The following is a 24,176-nucleotide window of genomic DNA, read 5'->3' on the forward strand; positions in this document are numbered from 1 at the left end:
GGTTAGATAATGTAAAAGATTGCAGTAAAACTGGAAAGAGGAAAAGGCTTTTTTTTTTTCAAAAAAGGAATGCTGTTTTTTTTTTTAAATGAAGCAAGAAAAATTCTATGAAAATAATATGATAAGATATAATAGATTCTTTGATATTTGATTAAGATGAGTTCATAATTAAGACCTTTATATGAATTATGTATGCACTGATTTGAGTCCAGCTTGTGTTTGAAAGATGGTCTGTCTGCCTTCTCCCTTATTCTAACTAATAGTAAGACCTTAAAAGTAAGGAAAACAGTGGTTTGCATCCATTTAAGGTGGCAACACAGTCTGAGGGGGTATATCTGACCCCTTCTTTGTGACACTCTAGATGATATGTTTTGAGTTCATTAATCCAAGGTCTAAGTAGAAGATAAAACTAAACTTGGTCATGTTGGATAGATATGTTTTCCCTTTTGTGCAACATCACAAATTAGCTAAGGATATGATATACTTGTCCAGTTGTGGAAGAATGAAAACTAAGAGTAGGTCACTACTTATGAACATGTCTGAGTCATATGTACCCTCTTTTAAAATCAACTTGGATCTTTTTGCAATAGAATAGGGTAAGGAGAAAAGGTCTAAAAGAATTTCAAACTCTGAACTTAAAATGTGAATCTTATGTGCATCCATGGGAATTTTGGCCCTTCTATCTGTTTAAGTTATGTGTGAATGTGTAGTTGTTGTACCTAAGGTTGTATATTCTATATAGGACCATTAGGACTTGAAAGTTTTTTTTTTTTTGGCATATTCCCACAATTGACCCTAGCTTGGATTTCATTTTTGCTTGTGTCTTCAAACTGCATTCTGCTGAGAGTAATACAGCACCATGCTTGTGTTTGTTATGGTTGATAAAGTCCATGGCTCTTATGGCACTCCCTTATCCTAGTTGGACCTATCTATACTCTGTTCTATTGGTACCATAAATAGTTAAGGAGATTAAGTACACTTCCCTTGTGTGCTACACACTAGTAGATGGTTGTTTCAATAAAAAGAATTCTAATTTCACATTTTTGGATTGGTACATATCATGTCTGTTAGGATTACAGTTTGGTTCCTTTTGTTTATTTCCTGTATTCTCTGTGAGGATCACGTAGACTTTAGAATATAATTCCTAAAAAGTGGCAAGAACATTTACTTGGACTGTGCACAGGACATCTAGGCTCATTTGAAGATTTTGTTTAAATAATTCTATATATACTCCATGAATGCCAAATCTGTGGTGATTTTACCATGTCTAGAAGCTGGTTTACCCTATCCTTGTGCGCCTTTATACTTTGCCATGTCTACTTGAATCAATATTGTTAAGAACTGTATTACTCCTATATGACTGTCTGTGTTGTGATTACTTGATTTAGTTCCATCTTGGCTATATTATACCCATGCATATTGCTTTCCTTTTCCATGTTTAGATCATACTTAGGGTCTTGGTCTTAGTTCATAAGATTAATTTGCTTCCTAAGTCTATTCATCACTTCTTTCCTTGTTCTCATTTGTTCTTGTTGGCTTATAATTGTTCTATATCCATGTATATTGGACCTCTCCTATTTATTCCAGGCCATGTGTGTGTTTATGTGGACCTGTGTCTTCCATGGTTATTATTAGTTGAGAGGCAGTTTAGGTGAAAGGGGGGCTTAGTCTGAGCCTTCCCATGGTGACCAGCCATGCCGGAGGTTCATGAAACCTCTTAGAACTTGTGCGGCATCAGGAATAAGAGGGGTGATGACTTGGCCTTCCTACCACCTAGGTTTGGGGTTTGAGTTCAAAGACATGGAAATGCATACACACATTATGTGAGTTTGTGAATAAATAGGGTATATTACCTATACATGTGTATACCTGTGTATAGAATAGGACTTGTAAATGAATAGGGCATTATGTATATATGTGTGTATAGTATATGTATGATAAGAATAGTAAAAATATAAACTAACCAAGGTCTTTGTTTCTTTCCCTCCTCTACTGCATGGACCCTTGGGCCAAGGTCCAGCCACCCTATTGGGTCAAAAGCCCAATAGGGAAGTTCTTTCAAAGTTCATTGAGGCTAAAAAGAAGAAAGGGAAGCTAATATATTGAAGGCCGAGTCATGGGTAAAAATGACACGAAGGCTCAGCCATGGGTGAAAATGGTTGGGGTTTGGTACACCCCAGTTTACCTTCCTTATATATATTTATGTTTTTATTTATTTGTTTAAGGTGTTTCCCTGTATTGTATTCATTACGAGAAAAAAAACCCACAAACATTATTGGAATCATTTATGTGGCGAATTAGGCGTCTTAGGCAAAACGGTGCATATGCGTTTAGACTGACTCTAGCTCCTAAAAATTCTTTTTGAAAAATTTGGAAAACACGTACTGATTTTGAAAATTTAAAATGGGAAGTAGCTGCGCTTGTCTTAATAAATAGCAAACTAAAAAGGTTTAGGAAAGCTAGGATAATATATCATATTGTTCAGAAACTAAGAGGACGAGTAAAAATAGACAAGAAAATCCTTTTCAATTATTTAAATACGTTTTCTAGGTTTGGAGTCAATAAAAAAAGTGATATTTTGGGCCAAAGCCCATATGAGTATTTCTTAAAGAAAACCAAATATTTCAAAAATCTTCTCAGCCCAGAGCCCATTTAGTTTAGTCTTTCGAAAACAAAATGACATGAGCCATTTTCGGGGCTAAATAATCCACCTGACTCTTTTTTTTTTTTTTGGGTATAAATTTGTAGATAAGAAAACATGGTTGAAGCCCATGTTTAAAGCTAAATTAAGGCATTTTTGGGACTAGAATCCGTGCAATTTTATTTTTAAAAAAGAAACCAATAACGTATAGCTTTCTTTTGGTTAAAGCCCATCTGATCATTTTAAACTTTTGGTTGCAAAAATTCTGGGCCAAAGCCCACGTTTTAAACAAATGAAGTAAAGTGTTTTGGGCCAGAAAACAAAACGGATTTCAAAAGCTGAATTTTGCCTTAAAATAAATCTGAGATTTTGTTCAAAAATAAAACATACATATAACGGGTACATTCTTTAAAGGTAATATATGCATAAGTTATTAGACTATAAATTTAACTCTTTTTCCTAAGGATAAAATGTGCAAAATATAAATAACTTATTCCTTGTAAAATAAAAAAATGGTCCAACTTTATACGCCCATAATTAAAAGGTTTAGGCGAGGATGTTCTAGAAAATGTATTAAACGGATTGACCCGGTCCGTGTGTGAGTAAAGAATGAATAAAACCTATTCATCCAAACTATGAAAATAAATGAACTTTTCCATCCTTTTAATAGAAAAACTACTATCCTTATACATAAAAGGAACTAATTATACCCGGATATTATAAATCCGAACCGAAATACCCTATATATAAAGGGAATATATTCAATTCTTTTCAAAAAAATGATATGCAACATGACAGGCTTTTTGCGGGAAATAAACACTAAATAAACAGTTCATACAAATACTCACACATTGGAATTCGAAGGTCAACCGTATAGTACGGATCCTTAATACTAGGGTGCCTAACACCTTCCCTTACCTAGAACTTTGGATTAAGAAGAATTTTTCACAGTGTATGAATAAACCCTTCAAAACAAGTTTTCCTAATTTCCTAATAGTTAGGTGGCGACTCTTTTAAAACAAAGTCCGAAAGAGCCAACGATTTCGGAGTAGCTTTTCCGAGCGCTAACCCCGCCCGCGAAAATGCGAACCGTTACAACATTTATTAAGGAACCTTTTCCAAATTCCCAACTAATGAAGGGGTTACGGCTGCCCGACGTAGGCCCCTCGGCCACTTTCGCAAAACCTTCAAATTTTCTGTTAAAACGTTAACGATACGAGTCTAATCTTAGTTCTAAGATATGAGGTGTAATAAAATTAGGATTCAATTGTTTGTTTACAGTGTGATTTTGAAAAAGCCATGCGGCCTGGATGGTTTCTTTCAAGATCTTTCTAAGAAAACTTTTCCTGGAACTTCGTGGTGATACGTTAGCATTCCGGAGACGATACAAAACTTAACAAAATGTGGCACGATCCATTGATCCAATTTGAGTTGAGGGATATTGAATCTATCAATATATATATAAAGTGTTTCTGACTCATACCCTTTTCTCTGTTTGTTGAAGACAGACAACTTTGAAACTTCTCTGCTTTCTTTGTATATCTTCATTAGGTCTTTTTAAGAAAACCTTTCTAGGAACTTCGTGCTGATACGTTAGCTGTCCAGAGAAGATATAACACTTAACAAAACGTGGCACAATCCATTGATCCAATTCAAGTGGAGGGAGCAATCAGATCATATTATATCTATGTATATCTATATCTATCTATACTATTTTAAAAGTGGAAAGTCTCTAAGTTGAAAGTTGAATTATTGAAATGTCTATTAAATATTGAATGACAATTTTACCCTTTTCTTAAATCCTATTCCTACAATATCCTTGTGCCAAAAAGTAAATTTACCTTCTAATAAATGATAAATTAATACCACAATAGACTAGGTAAATGAGAAGACATAATTCATTTATTTACTCTAAATAATGATGGTACAGAAAATTATTTCTTCTTAATGTTTTATTCATGTACCACCATTTACGAGCCAGCCTTTACAATTTTCATGCATGCATCACCTTTAAATTTAAGCACTTTTGAACAGTTACACTTTAAATATAAATGACTGAGCGTTAGAGCAAGTGAAGAGACAAATATAATTTTCCCTGGTTGGGTATAAAAACATGGAGAAGAGATAAACAGAAAGAATAAAAAGAGAGGTTTTGTTTGTGGTTTATTTCAAATCCGAAGTGGATGTTGTGTGATCGAAATTGTTTGACAATGACTCTCTCTTTCTTCAAGGCTTCATGGCCTAAAATTTCATCAGAGCTCGTCAAACACTATTAGAAAAAGAGGCTTTTTCCGCTGATATTCAGTGGGAAATTTGTGATAATGATTTTTGCATCGCATTCCCACAGAACAATCTCACTGGGAAAATGCATGGTGGGTGTGAAAACTCTATTATTTATGTTTTTCCCACCGACGTTCAGTGGAAAATAGCCATTGAAGATTTTCCAGTGGAAAATCAATGAGAAATAGTGATTTTTTAGTAGAAAAGGCTGTCAAAGAGTGTTTTGATGCGCATCACTAAACTGCCAAGCCTTGCAAAATACATCATGTGATCTCCGGGAGGAAGCCACATGGACACGTGCACAAAATTAATTGTGTGTTCATTTCTGCTTTTTTTTTTTTTTTTTTTGGCTAATCCTTAATAGAGAATTAAATTAGATTTCAACATTGAACAACTGTACCTATGATATTTATTCAGTTCCTTCCAAAATTCATCTATTGATGAATACATGTAAATATATGCTCTTCAAAGAACTGTATTTACATATAGTAATATAGCAAGAAGCATTTGAAAAACTAGGGTACTTGTCCGTGCTTCGCGTCGTTATAAAAAAATGATTGAGTACTAATATCATAATTTGTATCCGAAAAGAATATCAATCTTTACCAACCACATTTGTTTTACCTTCATGTATATAATTTTTTTTGACAAAAAAAAAAAAAAAACTATGAAGCTTTATTCAGTATATGTGCATGACTTAGAAAATAAAAACCTATTTAAATTAATATATGTGAATTTAAAAATATAGAAAATAAAAATAAGTAAAAGATAAAAACTGATAATGATAGATTATGTAAATATTAGTTAGAATATTTTGTAATCTCTTATTTTAGGTTAGCCCTTAATTCTAGGCTAACATTACGGTTGTATAGTTTGTATATTAACCAAGTTAATAAGGAATGAAATAGATACGGAAAATATTTCCTACATGGTATCAGATTAGGGTTTCTTTCTTCTTCCTCCTTCCGTTACGCCCTAGTCCCTCTTTCTTCTTCCTCTTTCCGTCACCTTCTTTCTCTACTACCTCCGCCATGGCCGATGCAACTACCACTTCGGCTAAGCCCTCGTTCCACCCGGCCCTCGCGGTCTCAAATATCAAGAATCACATCTTTGTTACTCTTGAGATGGAAAACTCACAATACGGAACATGGGCCGAGCTTTTCAAGATTCATGCTCGTTCTCACAAGGTCCTTCATCACATCATTCCTCCACCCACAGGTAAGGAGAAGCCGGCTCCCAAAAAACTGATGAGGAAGTCAAACTATGGATGACCATTGACGCCACCGTGCTTCAATGGATATATTCGAGAATTTCGAATGATCTGTTAAACACCATCATTGAACCTGACGCTACTGCCATGGACGCTTGGGTTCGCTTGCGTGATATATTCCAAGATCATCAAAACTCTCGTGCGGTGACCTTTGAACAAGAATTCACGACAACTCGTATGAAGGATTTTCCCAATGCCTCCGCCTATTGTCAACTTCTAAAGAGCCTTGCGGATCAACTGAAAAACGTTGGGGCTCCCGTGACTAATAGCCGTTTTGTCCTTCAACTGGTTTTGGGTCTCACTGAAGCGTACAAAGGGGCTGGGACACAAATTCTCCATGCTAAGCCTCTCCCCCCATTCACAGAGGCTCGGTCTTCCCTTATTTTGGAAGAACGTGAACTTGCGGCAATTGTGTCTCACGGGTCTGGTTCGGCTATGGTAGCCGCGGTCGATGACGCGATCTGAAAACACAAGCTCACGCCGAGGGAAAACCAAAAATTCCCACCGCCAAAATTCTGGGACTGGCCGAAAAAATGGTTCTGGCCGCGGCTCAGGCGGCGGTAAAAACACTGGCAGCAGCGGCGGACGCGGTGGTTCAGGCCGTAGCAGCGGCGGTCCGCAGCCAGCGGGCTACTCTTCGTAGCAGTGGCCTGCCGGACAGTTTGGCCACTGGCAGTGGGTATCGCAGCCTCGCTGGGCTACTGCTCCTCCCCCTTGCTCGTACCCGACCACGTCTTGGGCTAGTCCCCTGCCTAGCCCACCACGGCAGCAAGGTATATTGGGACCTCCTCTAGCCCAGCAACTATACACGGCAGCAGTGGCACCTTATGGGTCGTATGTTCCAACCGACATCGAGTCCGCAATGCACACCATGACCTTGAACCCGCCCGATCAAAATTGGTACATGGATACCAGGGCCACTTCTCATATGACATCATCGGACGGTAATCTCTTATCTTATTTTAATTTGAGTAATCAAAATAATGGTATTGTTGTGGGAAATGGTCATTCGATTCCAATTCGTGGTTGTGGTCATACTAGTTTGCCTCCCCCAAACCCCCTTTATCCTTACGGAATGTCTTACATGCTCCTAAACTCATTAAGAATTTAATTTCAGTACGAAAGTTTACTACTGATAATTCTGTGGCTGTTGAATTTGATCCATATGGATTTTCTGTGAAGGATTTTCAGACGGGGATGACGCTAATGCGGTGTGATAGTCGGGGAGATCTTTATCCAATCACCACAATCAAATATCCAACCACCACTCCATCAACCTTTGCGGCGTTGTCCTCTCCTTTTTGGCATAATCGTTTGGGTCATCCAGGAAATTCTATTTTGGATTGTCTTAGGCTTAATAAAAGCATTGAATGTATTAAATCTAGTCATTCTAGTATTTGTCGTTCTTGCGCTCTTGGTAGACACATTAAGTTGCCGTTTGATTCTTCTATTTCCGAAAATTTGATGCCATTTGATATCATTCATAGTGATTTGTGGACCTCTCCCGTGTTAAGTTCATTGGGTCATCGATATTATGTTCTTTTTTTGGATGATTTTTCGAAGTTTTTATGGACTTTTCCTTTAGCTAAGAAATCCGCCGTCTATGAAAAATTCTTAGCTTTAAAAACCCACATTCATACCCAATTTAAACGTCATATTAAAAATGTCCAATGTGATAATGGGAGGGAATATGATAATGGTCAATTCGGGAAATTTTGTGAGTTTAATGGGATGTCATTTCGTCTTTCTTGTCCACATAGGTCATCACAAAATGGGAAAGCCGAAAGAAAAATCCGTTTTGTCAATAATATCACTCGGACTCTCCTTGCTCATGCTTCTCTTCCCCCTTCGTTTTGGCATCACGCCTTACAAATGGCAACTTATCTTCTTAATATTTTACCAAGTAAATTATTAGGTCATGTTTCTCCTCTTCAAGTGCTATACCAACGAAAGCCATCTTACTCTCATCTTCGGATTTTTGGGTGTTTATGCTATCCCCTCCTTCCTTCTACGACTATCCACAAATTGCAAGCCCGGTCTACACCGTGTGTATTTTTGGGATATCCTACGAATCATAGAGGGTATAAGTGTTATGATTTATCATCCAAAAAAATCATTATTTCTCGTTACGTGATTTTTGATGAGAATGTTTTCCCATTTTCCAATTTACATTCTCCCATTTCAACTATTTATGATTTTTTGGATGATGGGATTTCCCCATTTTGGTTGCATCATATGGCTACTGATCTGGATAATCGGCCCGGACCACCCCACACTGCACCCGTGACCCAGCCGACTACCCTCCCTCCCATCGTGGCACGTACTGCCACCTCCCCTCCGTTGGCAGCACACGGGCCAGCCGCCTCCCCTACCGCACCTACCCCTCTCCCCTCTGCCGTGGGCCAATAGCCCTCGGCTTCGTCTCTCACACCCACTCAAACATCACCCCAGCCGCCCCAATCTACCAATCCGCCCCGAATGGTGACCCGGAGTCAAAATGGTATTTTTAAGCCAAAACGTACGTTTAACTTGAATACCATGGTTACGAAATCCCCTCTCCCTCGTAACCCTGTGACCGCCCTTCATGAACCGAATTGGAAAATGGCTATGGATGATGAATTGATGCTCTTATTAAAAATAAGACGTGGCAGTTGGTGCCCCGTCCACCTAATGTGAATGTTATTCGTTCTATGTGGATTTTCACTCATAAAGAAAAGTCTAATGGTGATTTTGAGAGGCATAAAGCCCGTCTTGTAGGTGATGGAAAGACCCAACAGGTTGGCATTGATTGTGGTGAGACCTTCAATCTGGTGGTCAAGACGGCTATGATCCGTACCGTCCTCAGCCTTTTATTATCAAAGAAGTGGCCTATTTATCAGCTAGATGTCAAGAATGCTTTCTTACACGGTGAGCTCAGGGAAACAGTGTATATGCATCAACGTATGGGTTTCCGAGATCCCACTCATCCGGATTATGTATGTTTATTCCGTAAGTCCTTATATGGACTTAAGCAGGCCCCGAGGGCATGGTACAAGCGGTTTGCAGATTATGTCTCTTCTCTAGGTTTTTCAAACAATAGATCTGACAATGCTTTGTTCATCTACAAAAAGGGGTCCGATATGACATACATTTTACTTTATGTTGATGATATTATTCTTACTGCTTCCTCAGATTCTCTCCGGTGCTCCATTATGGCTCTCCTTGTCTTGGAATTTGCTATGAAGGATTTGGGTCCTTTGAATTATTTCCTTGGCATTCATGTCACTCGCCATAAGGATGGCATGTTCCTTTCGCAACGTAAGTATGCCGAAGAAATCATTGATCGAGCTGGGATGTCTTCTTGTAAAGCTACTTCTACTCCAGTTGATACTAAACTGAAGATGAGCAGCACATCGGGTGCTCCATATGATGACCCGACTCACTATCGCAGTCTCGCAGGTGCACTTCAGTATCTTACTTTCACGAGGCTGGATATTTCTTATGTTGTTCAACAGGTATGCTTACACATGCATGCTCCGCGAGAGGTTCAATGCATGCTCTTAAGCGCATCCTCCGTTACATTCAGGGTACACTTGATTATGGTTTACATCTTTATCCATCCTCAGTTACTGACCTCCTTTCCTACACTGATGCGGATTGAGGGGGCTGCCCTGACACACGTCGGTCGACGTCTGGTTATTGTGTCTTCCTTGGAGATAACTTCATATCTTGGTCTTCGAAACGCCAACCTACTCTCTCTCGCTCGAGTGCTGAGGCGGAGTATAGGGGGGTTGCTAATGTTGTCTCCGAGTCATTCTGGATTCGCAATCTTCTGTTGGAATTGCATTGTCCTATTCATAAGGCTACTATGGTGTATTGTGACAATGTAAGTGCCATTTATCTTTCGGGAAATCCAGTGCAACATCAGCGCACCAAGCACATTGAAATGGACATCCACTTTGTTCGTGAGAAGGTTGCGCGAGGACAGGTTCGTGTCCTTCATGTTCCATCTCGTTATCAGATTGACGATATTTTCACCAAGGGACTACCACAAGTCTTATTTGAAGATTTTCGGGATAGTCTCAGCGTTCGTAAACCTCCCGTTTCGACTGCGGGGGTGTGATATATTATGTAAATATTAGTTAGAATATTTTGTAATCTCCTATTTTAGGTTAGAATATTTTGTAATCTCCTATTTTAGGTTAGAATATTTTGTAATCTCCTATTTTAGGTTAGCCCTTAATTCTAGACTAACATTATGGTTGTATAGTTTGTATATTAACCAAGTTAAGGAATGAAATAGATAAGGAAAAATTTTTCTACAGATAATGTAAGAATCAAGGGATGAAAGCTGGAGAAGAATATATTTTTCATTTATCCTAAATAAATTTTTTAAACAAAAGGGAAGTAAACCAAAAAAAAAAAAAAATGTAAGAAGCATCATTTAAATGTTAGTCCGTCATTTATGGGATCAAATTCCTAGTTTTTTAATACTTTCCTTTTTCTTTGTTTTTTTTTTTTTTTTTTTTTTTTTTTTTTTTTTTTTGCTTTGTTAATTTTTTTCTTGTTTTATAAATCCATACTATTCTTCGTTCTATTCCAACCCCAAACTTCTAACACAGTCACAAAAGCAATCCCTTGACTATTCCTCGAAAGTTATGTTAACATAATTTAATTCTACCACATATAAGTGTGTATTAGGAAACTAAATAAATTTGTTGGTTAATTGATTTTGTTTATTTTTAATATTTTAGATATAGTACTTAGATTATTGTTTATGGTCAAAGAAGTAATTAAAGGGTCATGCTAATAGTTATTAGGTAGAGTTCTGAGATGAATTATATAATCGCATTGAAATCTTAATAAATAAAATTTCTCTTGAAACGACAGAATCCCCCTCCTACTCCTCTCCACCCCCACCCCCACCCCCCCGCCCCAACTTATCAGTTACTATATGCTGTGGTCATTTTGTAAAATGAAGGTGCCATGCACAGACTAATTGAACTACGTTGGAAGGGTCATTCAAGGAGAAATTATCGGAAACGATACCTCTTGTTAATTCAAAAGATAAAACTAACCCAAACTCAGTACACATATAGAAATATTAGCTCTGCAGTGAATAAAGTAAAATTAGAAGAAAAATTATAATTCCAAGATTAACAACTTTAGGAGAAAATTGAGAAGTTCAAAATTGTAGCACTATATGAAGGTTGTAAATATTTAATATATTACTCCCTCTGTCCCAAAAAGATTGTCCTCCTTTCCTTTTTAGTCTGTTCTAAAAAGATTGTCCCCTTTCTATACTTAGAAACAATTTAACTTTATGAGATTATTTACAGCCACATAATATTTAAGACTTGTTTTGGACCACACATTTCAAAAGTCTTCCTTTATTTCTTAAATTTTATGTCAAGTCAAAAGAGGACAATCTTTTTGAGACGGAGGGAGTATAGTTTTAAAAAATGAATCAAAAAATGCTGAATAAAATATATAAAAAAACACCTTAACTGTTTTATTAATATATATTTGTACAATCCTTTGTCTACTCCCTAAAACAAATCAATCCATTCATAGATGCTTGTTGTTATAGAGTTCCTCCATGAAAGTACCTATGCAATAAAGAAGAAGATACCAACAGTGAAAGAAAGAAAGCAAAAAGAGTTTCAGAGACTAAAACTCTCTGAGAAAGTAAAAAGAAACTCACCAAAATCTTTATCTGAAATCCCAATTCAACACACATAATCTAATTCTTGTTTACCTTCAACTCAACGCCATATTTGTCATGGAAACATTGTTTAATGGGGAAAGAAGTGAATATAGTGAAATGATAATGGTGAAGGAAGTGAATGCTTTGACATGATAATTTACACAGATATGTATATATCAGAGTAGTCGTTATAATTTGTAACTGATATGTAGTTGAAGAGGCAAAATATGTAATAGGAGCATTTATTACGCCTTTTAAGTGTTGCACTGCTTCTCTGGAATAAAAGACACAATGTTTCCGTTTTTTAATAACTAATTGAGGAACGAAGTAAGAAAAACTTCATATTAAAGACTTCATATTCTTAAATCTCTTCCCCTTTTAATCGAGGAATTAAATCTATTTTCCTTTTAATTGAGCAATGAATGTAAATAATTATATACTTTTTGATGGAGTAACTTTATTTTTCAGCAAATATTTTGAGGGCAATATAAGAGGAAAAAGCCAAAAAAATGACAAAAAAGATAAATAGAAATGGTGGCTATAGAGAGATGTCACATCATCTTATATATGTCTAACTTTATTAAATATCTAGATATAGATATAGATTATGGATCCGGTTCAAATAATTCGAACTACTTTACTCTAGACATCCACTTCCTATACCAAGTAAATATAACTGTGAAATGCTATTATTGAGTTTTTATTCACAATATATTGGCTACATATTGACACGTGAACAAAATTGAGAGGCTTCAATGTTCACTGGAATGGAGCATGGAATATTTTAATTTCTTCTTTTATATCAGTAATAAATAGGTTAATGTTCATTATTTTTTAAAACGTGCACTTTATGTGTATTTCATTTCCCTTATTTTTGTTTATTTAGAATATGTCTATAAATTTTATATTGGCGAATCTGGAATATATGTGCAACATGCAAGTACTCAAAAACTAGTTATACTAAAAGTGCGAAGCTCCTAGCCTTCAAATTTGGATTTCCAAAATGTCCATAAAATGTTGAACACCTTTTTACCCCTCATCGAAACACCATTTCTATATTTGTTTACTACCAAATAGTAAACTCACCTTCTAATAAATAATAAATGAATTAATTAATCTAAACTGTTATACCCCATTTTAACCGGGTCAAAGCGGAGTACAACATATTGGTGATTCCTAAATTATTTAACTTAAGGAGTCGCCACCTAATTATTTTTAAAGGTGAATTAGGACACATATTTTAACTAAGTAAATGCTTAAAATTAACTCCAATTAAAAAAAAGAAAAATCTTAAAAATGCTCTCTTCTCTCTCTTCTCCCATGCAAACCCTAACCCTAACGTAGTCACATGGTGGCACCACCTACTGGTCAGCCGTCAACGGCGGTTGGCCAGCCTTTGGATATCTCATTATCATCCCATTTCCCACCTCTACCGTCAGTGACACTACCCGCTAACATCCCAACTCATCTGATTCCTCCTACTACCCCTACCACTTTATTTGCGAATACATTAAAAGATCCAGATGTTGTGTCCATGCATGAGTGTGATTCCATTCCCTTGAAGAAGATTACATACATTGATGGGATTTCTTACGTAAAATGGACATAAAGTGAAGTTGCTAGAATGGAAATGATTGAGAATTTACAATATGCCATTGTTGGTAAATTCTCATATGGGTGGCCTGAATTGGAAGAGTTGAAGACCATCATTCCTATTCAATGTGGTGCTAAACGAAAGTGTCAGGTTGGGGTTTTCATAAATAGGCATGTTTTAATATGATGTACTTGGTTGGAATATTTCATTAATATCTCATCCAAGAGTGCTTTTTTGCTCAAGTCGAAGGATGGATTCTCTTATCAGATGAAACCATTAATATATGATTCAAATTTCAAGATTGATGAGGAAACCACGACTACTATGGCATGGATCTCGTTCCCAAATCTTCTTCCAACTTTCTGTGTGAAACAATCATTGTTCTCACTAGCTTCTGCTGTTGGAAAGCCATTACAATTAGATCTTGCCACTGTTAACAAAACTAGACCAAACTGTGCTAGGGTTAAAGTGCAAGTGGATTTATTGGCAGATTTGCCTAAGTTTGTGATGATGGATATAGAAGATGAAGATACTAAGGAGATTCATAGTGTTAGAGTGAAGATTCAATATGATCATCTTCCTAAGTATTGTACTGAATGTATGTTACAAGGTCACTCTAATGATGAATGTCAAGTCTTGTATCCAGATATTGATAAAATTGTTGATCAAGATGACAACGATGCTGATCAGGGTCAAGGTGATGATAATAAGAGGATGCAAGAACCTAGCCAAGAGCAAAAGAAGAAGGAAAATAGACGAGGATATAGAGGATGGCAAAAACCTATTCAGAAGTTTCTTCCTAAGGTGTTATCGAGTGCTAAGGTTGTGACTTATCTTGGATCAAAGAATTATGTAGTATCAAATGGTGGGGAAAACAAAGCTATGAATAGTAATCATACTAGTGATGAGGGTAACAAGGAAAAGATTCAAGATTTAGTGGTCAGCACAAACAAGTTTGATGTTCTAACAACAATTAATGAGGAGGAGGAATCCAGAAATGTGAATAATGCAGCAGAAGTGGTTATTTGCAATGCAGAAAATAGTATTCAAGAAAGTGTTGAGGATCAGGTAGTGCATACTCCTAAGTTGAGCCCTAATGATTGAGTTGAAAAGAATTTCAATCAGGTTGTAGGCATGTCTGAAAATTCTCTAGCGGGTAATGAAGAACAGATAAAAAGAGGAGGGCTATTTAAAGCTCTCCATCTTTTATAATTGAATTGGTAGAGGAGGAGGCAATACAAGCTATCTCAGGGCCAAGTGAGGTGGAGAATGGGAAGGATTTTCAAGAAGGTGAAGATATTGCTCAATTGGGATGTAAGGATAATACTGATGAGGGTGAAGCAGGTGAGAAAGAGGAAGAGAACTTTATTAATCAGCTGCCAATAGGAAAAGAAGAATCAGGTGTCATTCAACCAATTTGCCATGAGGATCAAGAGCCAGCACATGATTTTATGGAGTCTTTAGGGCTAGAACTAGTCCTCTATCAAGAGGAAGAGAGTGAAAAGATTAGTAATGATCCAATGGTGATGGAGGGATGTAGTACAACAACTCATATTGTCAATGAAGGAAGGGAGATCATAGGAATGAGAAATAACACTCAGAATGATCATATTGTTGACAATGCCAGATTTAATGATGAAGTTTTGGATGAGGAAACAGTAGATACAGTAGAGAATTCACAAGGCAGCCAAATTGATAAAGCTTGTTCTATAGGTTGTTACCCACCTGTTACAGAAGGCAGTGTCTTGATGGCTGATACAGATATATTGCTGATGAAGGAAAATAATCAAATGATGTCTGTTCCTGAAAAAGTATCTTGTACTAAAGAATTGCATGCTTTAGTTTCTCATGATCTGAACAATATGGATATAATCAATGAAGGGGATTTTTTTGAAGAATCAATCAGGCGAGGATTCAGATTTCTACAGGATAGAAGAAGAGGATTTATTACAACATAAGATTGATATATCTAAAATTTCTTATGTGATTCACAAAGAAGTCAAAAAGCCTAAGAAGGGCAGGAAGACCAAGAATGGTGGAGAAATTGGGTTTGCTAATATCCAAGGAAAGAAAGCTCAAACAGGATCCAAAGGTGAAGGAGAGTTGCAACCATCTAGGATTCTTCCAAAGATAAATGTGGCTAGTAAATCTAATTTCCAATGATGAAGTCATTCTTTTGGAATATTAGGTCAGTTAATACTCAGAAGGCTTTCCATAGAGTTCAGATGTTGCACAAGCATCATAAGTTTGTCCACATAGGTTTATTGGAGCCTTTTCAACAATCAAGGCATATTAACAGATATAAGAGAAGATTGGGTATGCAGTTTGCTAATCGTAACAGTGATGGTAAGATTTGGTATTTTGTTACTGATGGAATTGATGCGGAATTATTAGTGGACACTGATCAACAAGTGACTATTAAGCTTCTATTTCAGGAGAGTGGTAAGCAACTAATCTCCACAAAGATTTATGAAAAGTGTGATTTCGCTGCAAGATTACATTTGTGGGATAGTATATATTCCTTGGCAAGTTCTATGAATTTACCATGGATGGTTGGTGGGGATTTTAATGTTATTTTGAATGAGGAGGAAAAAATAGGTGGTTTACCAGTTTATCGATCAGAATATGAAGACTTTGCATTTTGTGCGAATTCTTGTGAACTTGCTGAAGTAGAATTTAGAGGAAGTCCTTTTACATGGTGGAATGGAAGAGCTGGGAAGGATTGCATATTCAAAATATTGACAGGATACTAGTTAATCAGCATTATCAGGACTGATTTACTAATTTGAGCATGGAGCATTTGTCAAGAGCTGGTTCATATCATACCCCACTTCTGCTTTCAGCAGGAGATCGCAGGTTCAGCAATTTCAGAAGCATTTTAGATTTTTGAAATTCTGGTTGGATCATGATTCATTCAGAGATGAAGTGGAGCAGCATTGGAGAATTGAGTTTGTAGGAGATTCCTTCATCGCATTTAAGAAAAAAATGAAAAGTTTAAAGGCTGCTTTGTCTAGGTGGAGTAGAGATACATTTGGAGACTTGTTCAAATAGCTGACAATCAGAGAAGATATTGTAAAGATCAAGAAATGACTGTTTGAGGAAGAACCGTCAGATGAGAATATAGTGGTTTTGCAGAGGGCACAGGCTGAATTCAAAAGGTATCTGCATTTGGAGGAAGAGTTTTGGAGACAAAAAGCAAGCATCCAATGGCATTCGGAGGGAGATAGGAATACAAGATATTTTCATAGTCTTGTAAAAGGAAAAAGAAAGAGGTTGTTGCTTACAAGTATACAAAATGCAGATGGTGAAGACAATTTGGATGATATTGCTACTGAAGCTATTTCATTCTATCAGAATCAATTTTCTTAGGAAATTGGTGTAGGATTCAAATTTACTGGATCACATTCATGAGAGAATTACAGAGGAGCAAAATAATTTCTTATGTGCTAAGTCAACTCTTGAAGAGGTTAAAACCGTTGTTTTTGCATTATCGGGTGATAGAGCTTGTGGACTTGATGGTTTTTCTGGTGTTTTTTTTTTTTTTTTATCAAAGGTGTTGGAATGTAGTTTATGCTGATGTGTATAATGTGATCAATAACTTTTATGAGGGGAAAACTTTACCAAAGTTAGTAACTCATACAAATCTGGTCCTCCTGCCTAAGAAAGAAATAATCAACACTTTTTCAGACTTAAGACCAATCAGCCTCAGCAATTTCATAAACAAGATTATTTCCAGACTATTGCATGACAAGCTAGAAGTGATCCTGCCATCTCTAAGATCTCCAAATCAGTCAGGATTTGTGAAGGGTAGAAATATTATTGAAAATGTGTTGCTTACTCAAGAATTGGTGGCTTATATCAGAAAGAGAGGGAAACCTGCTAATATTATCATTAAGGTGGATATGGCAATTGGCTTATGATAAACTTTCTTGGAGGTTTCTGTTCAAGTTCTCAGAAAGATGGGATTTGTAGAAGTGTATGTAGACATGGTATAGAGATTGATTGCTAATAACTGGTACTCCATTCTCATTAATGGACAATCTTTTGGTTTTTTCCATTCTACAAGAGGGGTCAAACAGGGAGATCCTCTATCTCCTCCTTTTTTATTCTAGCTGCTGAGGTATTGTCTATGGCTCTTAATTCATTATTTGAAAAAGACAAATTTAGAGGATATGGAATGCTTATATATATATATATATATATATATATATATATATATATATATATATATATATATATATAAGAATCATCTGTCATATACAGATGATACTATCATATTTGCATCTGCATATATAGCACCTTTGGAGATGATTATATCCATTTTGCATGAACATGAGAGAGAATCTGGACAAAAGATCAATGCAAACAAGAGCTTTTTTTATATGCATAAGAAGGCGACTAGTGTGTTGAATCGGGAGGTACAGAAAATAACAAGCTTCAACAAAGGTGAATTCTAGTTACTTATTTGGGATGTCCTATCTTTCATACTAAAAGGCAGAAGTTGTTCTATAAAGATATGATGAAGAATGTAAGGGACAGGTTGCAGGCTTGGAGAGGTAAATTACTATTATTTGGAGGGAAAGCTTTGATTTCAAGTATTTTATAAAGCATCCCAATTTATTTAATGTCTGCTATGGTGCCTCCAAAGTGTATCATTAAGGATCTGCACACTTTATTCAATAGATTTTTTTGGTAAACTAAGGAAGAAGGAAGAAGCAAGCACTGGTCAGCATGGGAAAATGTATGTCATCTAAAAATTGAAGGAGGGTGAGGCTTCAGATCTCTATATCATATATCCAAAGCATTTTTTGCTAAACTTTGGTGGCGATTCAGGACAAGTAGTACACTGTGGTCTAATTTTACGTGGAAAAAATATTGTAAGAGGTTTAGGCCAACTGTGGTTCAATGGAAAGAGGGATCTCAGACTTGGAAAATGATGTTGTAAGCTAGAGATGAAATGGAACATGGTATTTGGTGGGAAACCAAGAATGGATCTTCTTCAATTTGGTAATTGGTCTAAACTAGGTGCCTTGCATGATCTGATACCTATTCATTGTCAGAATGAAATTTTAGGAGAAGAGCTTGAAGAGTTGATGAGTGAAAGTCATTGGAACTATGCAAAGTTACAAGAGGTGTTACCAGCTAATATTGTTGATAATGTTAGAAAGGAAGTGGGACATTTTGTGAGAACAAATGAGATAGATAAGCCATGGTGGATTCTCATAAGTTCTGGTAAGTTTACAGTTAAAAGGCATGGGAGAAGCTGAGGAAATGGAATCAGATATCACTTGTTTGCGACAAATTTTGGATCAAAGGTTTGCCATACAAAATCTCTTTTTTATTATGGAGAGTTTGGTGTTGGAAGCTACCTATAGATGAAGTGTTGATGAGAATGAGAATCAACATAGTCTCAAGATGGTGGTGCTGTCAGAATCAGTAGGAAACCATGGATCATATTTTCATTATAGGTCCTTATCATATTTTCATTATAGGTCCTTTTGCAACTACAGTATGGCATTATTTTTCAACTGTAGCAGGAGTCTTAGGCCCTTTTCTATAGGTTAAGCAGATAGTCTTGTGCTGGTGGAACTTTCAAACTATTGCAAGGTTGAAACCTTTATATCAAGCAATTCCTACATTGATTTTATGGCAAATTTGGAAGAGCAGGAATACCATGAGGCATGGAGGAGTTGTTTCTCAGAACAAGATTATACACGAGATCAATATGAACATATATATGCTAGCAAAGAAGAGATATCCTTGGCTGCAGAATATGCCAAAAAAGCTGGCCTAAGATAGTTGAATTGTTAGAGAACTACAGGATGCCATTAATTTATAAACAGGTGAAGTGGAATTTTCCAGATAGAAGATGCTTTAAATGCAACACTGATGGTGCTTCTAAAGGAAATCCAGGGCAAAGTTCAGCAGTCTTTTGTATTAGAGATAGTTCTGGAGAGTTTATATATGCTATGGCAAGCTTATTAACTAATACTACTAATCTAGTTGCTAAAGCTATGGCCATTGAGGAGGGGATTAAGTACTGTGTTTTACGTGATTTACTGCTTGTAATAGTGGAAACAGATTCTCTTACAATGCAAAAGGTCCTGGATGGCATTTGGGAGGTGCCATGGAACATTGCTTTGATAGTGAGGAGTATACAAATATGGATGAAGGATAAGGATGTTTCAATGGTGCATGTGTTCAGAGAAGGAAACTGTGTGGCAGAATATTTTACTAACTTGTTTTTGATTTTGCAGTGTAATTCAATACAATAAGTTTCAAGATATTCCAACTCATGGAAGAAGATTGATCAACATGGATAAAAGTCAAATGCCAAACTTCAGAGTTAGATCAACAACAAAACAGTGCTCCAACAATTATCAAGACAACAGCAATACAAAACAACAATGAAGGTAGGGAAGGGGATGCAACTGGGAATAACTTTGTTTTGTGGTGTGTGGTATCAACCTTGGTTCATTCTACCACAAAACACTGATATTTCTGGTTGGGAAAAATTCACCAATGTGGAACCAGATGCAGCAAGTTACAAGCAGGACATTCATCAGCAGCTTCTGTGCCTCAGTTCAGATTCTATGCTAGTTAAGATCATGCATTAATAAGACTGCAACTGAACTCTACTTCATCCAGGTTTACCTGAAGTTAAACTCAAGAGATTTGATCCATTCCTTCCCCCTACACGTATATTGGGGCGAGATCACCTGTGAGACTTGAGGGTGTGAAAGATGGATACAAATCAAGGTCCCTGATTTTTTAGTATGATAAAGGTTCACGTAGTATTAATGTGGTGATCATTGCTAGATTTCCACTTTTTAGATAGTTTCTTTTCTTTGCATTGCTTCTGTGAATATTTTGCTTTTCTTTTGTAAATATTTTGATGAAATAAAGTCCCACCATTTTGGGTGGTTTTAATTAAAAAAACAAAAAAAACTACAATTAACTGTCTACTTAACTAATGTGATTCTAGGTAAGGATTCTACTTATCCTAAAGGAAACAGATTAAGTATCCTTTAAGATCTGTTAAATACGGTTAACCGGTCAAACTTGGTTAATTATTCTAGCATCAAATGTTTAAGAAAAAGAGTTTTGAGGACAACAAGTTATAATATTATTATATGAATAACAATAGCCAAATTTGAAGTTCAATTGAAGATCAAAACGTGGAAAAAAAAAACTTTTACAAATCTTGGGACTTTCAGCAGGCCAAAAAGATTAAAAAAAAAAAAGATTTGAGCCTTCTTGATTTCTAAAAATATTTAACCATTCGAAATATTATCCAATCCAATGATTTTGAAACAAAAGTTGTTGACTCAAAATATGGGCAAAGTTTCCACCTAAGTTCTTATCCTTTAAATAAAAGTCAGAATTATAAAAAAATGGAAGTTTAAATTCATATGTTCCAAAGCTATGATTTAACATAAAGTTAAATAAAATTTGAGGGAATACACAAGTTAAAAAGATGAGCTTCATTTATTCAGTAAAACAGTTGATCCAAACATTTAGCAAAAAGCCAAGTTAATAACTATCCTGAAAAGGAGTTATCCTCCTCAAAATCCTTCCCCCCTTGGTCGAGTTGGCTTAAGATGATTCCTTATTTTAAATCTTTATGAAAATAAGTGCTGCACTCTATATATGGTAAAAATAAGTACTTAAGATTTAGAGCAGCAATCCTAAATGATAAAAACTACCCATTATAATTCTATGTAAATCATAAGTTCCACACACAATTTCAAACCAGAGACAAATCCACAATGCAAGTATTTTGCAATCATAAAAGGGGTGAAATAAAATGAATGAGAAAGAAACGGGAAAAGGAAAAACAATAAAGACGCCATAGGAGGCCCAAAGCAATTTCGCTTATTTCCTTGCTGGCTGGTGTGGTTAAAGAATATGGAATGTATTGACTCCATGCACAGGTATGGTTATAGCACCGAGTCTCATTTTGAAACTCCGTTTTGAGAGTCCCGATTTATGACTCCATTTGCTCCAAAGTGTACATGTAAAAGAAGGGGAAATAAAGATTAGCAAATAATTCTTATACAAACCATATTTTGCAAAGAACATATAATAATTTAAACACACATTATTTACCAGTTTGAATATTTTTAGAGTTCAAAATGTGTTCTACAAACCAACTAAAAATGCATACGAAAATCCATAGATATGCAGTTGTGTGGAGATGAACCAATACAAGCCCAAACCATCATATTCTAACAACGTTTAACCCGAAATGCTAAAGATCTAGGTTTAAAATAGTTAATATTATCAATATCTTATAGCAATGACATTCTCAAATAAATCCTTAAAGGGCATAGTTTATATACATGGGAACTTATAAAGCATGATGTTAAATATAAATGAAAACCAAGTAGTCTTCAAACAAAGCAAGAACATTTATGTATTTTGTTCAAACCTTAAGTTAATTTAAACTCACCAGTAGGATACCCAGTTCAGGAATAAAGACTTCAAACCAGAATTTCTAGACATGGAATGTGCAGGCATTTTTTTTAAAGTTATCCCAACAAACGAGATCAGCAAAGAGTACATGAACACGATTTCTAATAAGATTTTTAACGCATAACATCTTTTTTGTGGTACAGTGAACAGAGGCAGGGGTTGTTTAAATCTACTCCTTACCCCCGAACAGTATCAGAACTTATTTAATGAATCAAATGTGAAGTCTTTGTGATAGCTGGAACTTAACAGAGACAAATAAAGCTAGAAGATTAAGTTTGATAAGAAAGAAGGGCAGTAACGTTTCAAGGGGGTGGGCAACAGCTAAAAACATTGTCCAATGCTGAAGATATAAGATTGCATTTGTAGGAAAGGCTTAGGATTAGGGCTCGACTTTGGGTGGGATTTTGAAAATGGGATTTTAAAATCGAGTCAAAGGGATTGAAATTCAAACGTATGGAGTTTGGTCGAACTCATGATCTTTCACGTGATTTGGTTCAGATGTTGCTCGAAATGGTGATATTTGGTTTGAAATTAGAAGGAGTTCAGGTGTCTTGAAGCATGGAATGGGAAAATCCTCTCTTCGAACACTGAAGCACGGGTAAGCAGATGTAGAGACAAACCTTACGCAAAATGCTATGGACAAAACCTGTCCATGGCTGAGGAAAGCTGCAACTAGAGTTAAAATAACTAGAGAGAAGGGAGAGAGAAAGAACAGCTGGTGTGTAGATTAGGGTTGCTAACATTTAGGGGCAGTTTTGGGTATTTTTGGTAATAAATTGGGCTGACCGATTTGGGCCTATTTGGAGTTGTCTGGGCTGCGTTTTGGATAGTTAGTCGACAGAATTGCTGAAACCTTTTGGGATTTTGTTTATGAATAGATTTTGGGCTCAATTCTTGGACTGATAGGCTCTTTTTAAGCTTAATTAGGTTGGACTGATATCCTTCTTCTCTAACTTAATTTTCTTTGGGTTTGAATATGTTTTTCAAACACATAATAATACTAAAAAGCTATGATGAAAATAATAACAATAACAAATAGTAATAAAAATAGTTTGATAATGATAGTAATATTTATTAGTACTTATCATTAAAAAATAGTAGTGATTATAAAGTATTTGACTTGTTAATAGTTCAGAAGCTCGAGGAAATAAATTGGAAGAAAGGAGGGCTAAGACTGGGTGTCAACAACTTGTCCCTCTTTGATCGGAGATGATGTAAGAGTTTTCAGGCAAAGAAGTTGACGTAGCAACCAATTTTGTCCCAACCATCAGAGCTGAAACAAAAATTAAGAAAGGAATGGGGAAAAACAAGTTTTATAAAAAGATTACAGTCAAACTCTGATTTATGAGTTTCCTACATATCTCTGGTTGCACAAGAATCAGGTCATATGTAGTTCGAGAAGAACTATTGTACTTTTGAATTAGGAAATAAGGTTGTTGCGAATCCAAAAAATATTTCTCCCAGTGTTGAATTATGATGAAACTGGTATTGTGGTTGAGGAAAAGATGTTTGAACGGGAGGAATCCGATTATTGATGTAAATAGGACATTCGAGCGAAGAGCTGAGCGTAGTTTGAAGTAGACCCTAGACCTTTGTTGGGATGTTTGGTTCCTTCTCAACAAATTGCCCCAGTTCACTGCATTAGATAAAGTTCCACGTTGTGGGAGGCTACCCGCTAAATCAGTTGCAAAGATCTAAAGTACACATTAGTAATACATGAAAGCATTAAGATATAATTTAGTGTGTTTGGGAAAACGAAAGCGATAAAATTGGCTCAAATGAAGCAATCAATGGATAATTATTTTTAGATAAAATTAGCGCTGGTATACAAGTTAGTGCAAGAATATTTTAGATAAAAACTAGTACAGCTGCGAGATTAATGCAAAAATATTTGACATGAAATTAATGTAAGTGCAAAATCGGTGCCGTTTATAAAACTTAATATGTCCAATTTTAAGGCGAACATGCCCAAATAAAATAATTAAGTCCTATTATAATGTGGACAAAGCCAAATAACATTACATCCTGTTTAAGGCGGACAAACCCAAATAAAATAATTAAGTCCTATTATAAGGTGGACAAACCCAAATAAAATACTTAAGTCCTATTATAAGGTAGACAAACCTAATAACATTATGTCCAATTTTAAGGTGGGAAAACTTAATATTTCCTATTAAAGGCGGACAAACCTAAAATGTCCAATTAAAGGCGGACAAGCCTAATATGTCTT

The 24,176-nt window shown here is 35.9% G+C and overlaps 1 protein-coding gene across 1 annotated transcript; it reads left to right on the top strand.

Annotated features, from left to right (window-relative positions):
* Nucleotides 1–18,435: 18,435 nt before the first annotated feature.
* LOC132601391 (uncharacterized) lies at nucleotides 18,436–19,746 on the top strand. The gene is made up of 3 exons (XM_060314480.1): nucleotides 18,436–18,703; nucleotides 19,041–19,150; nucleotides 19,315–19,746. The coding sequence occupies exons 1-3, from the start codon at nucleotides 18,436–18,438 to the stop codon at nucleotides 19,744–19,746; spliced, it is 810 nt and encodes a 269-aa protein (XP_060170463.1).
* Nucleotides 19,747–24,176: the final 4,430 nt, after the last annotated feature.

The sequence above is a fragment of the Lycium barbarum genome, chromosome 7 (genome assembly GCF_019175385.1).
Source record: "Lycium barbarum isolate Lr01 chromosome 7, ASM1917538v2, whole genome shotgun sequence".
Classification (NCBI taxonomy): domain Eukaryota; kingdom Viridiplantae; phylum Streptophyta; class Magnoliopsida; order Solanales; family Solanaceae; genus Lycium; species Lycium barbarum.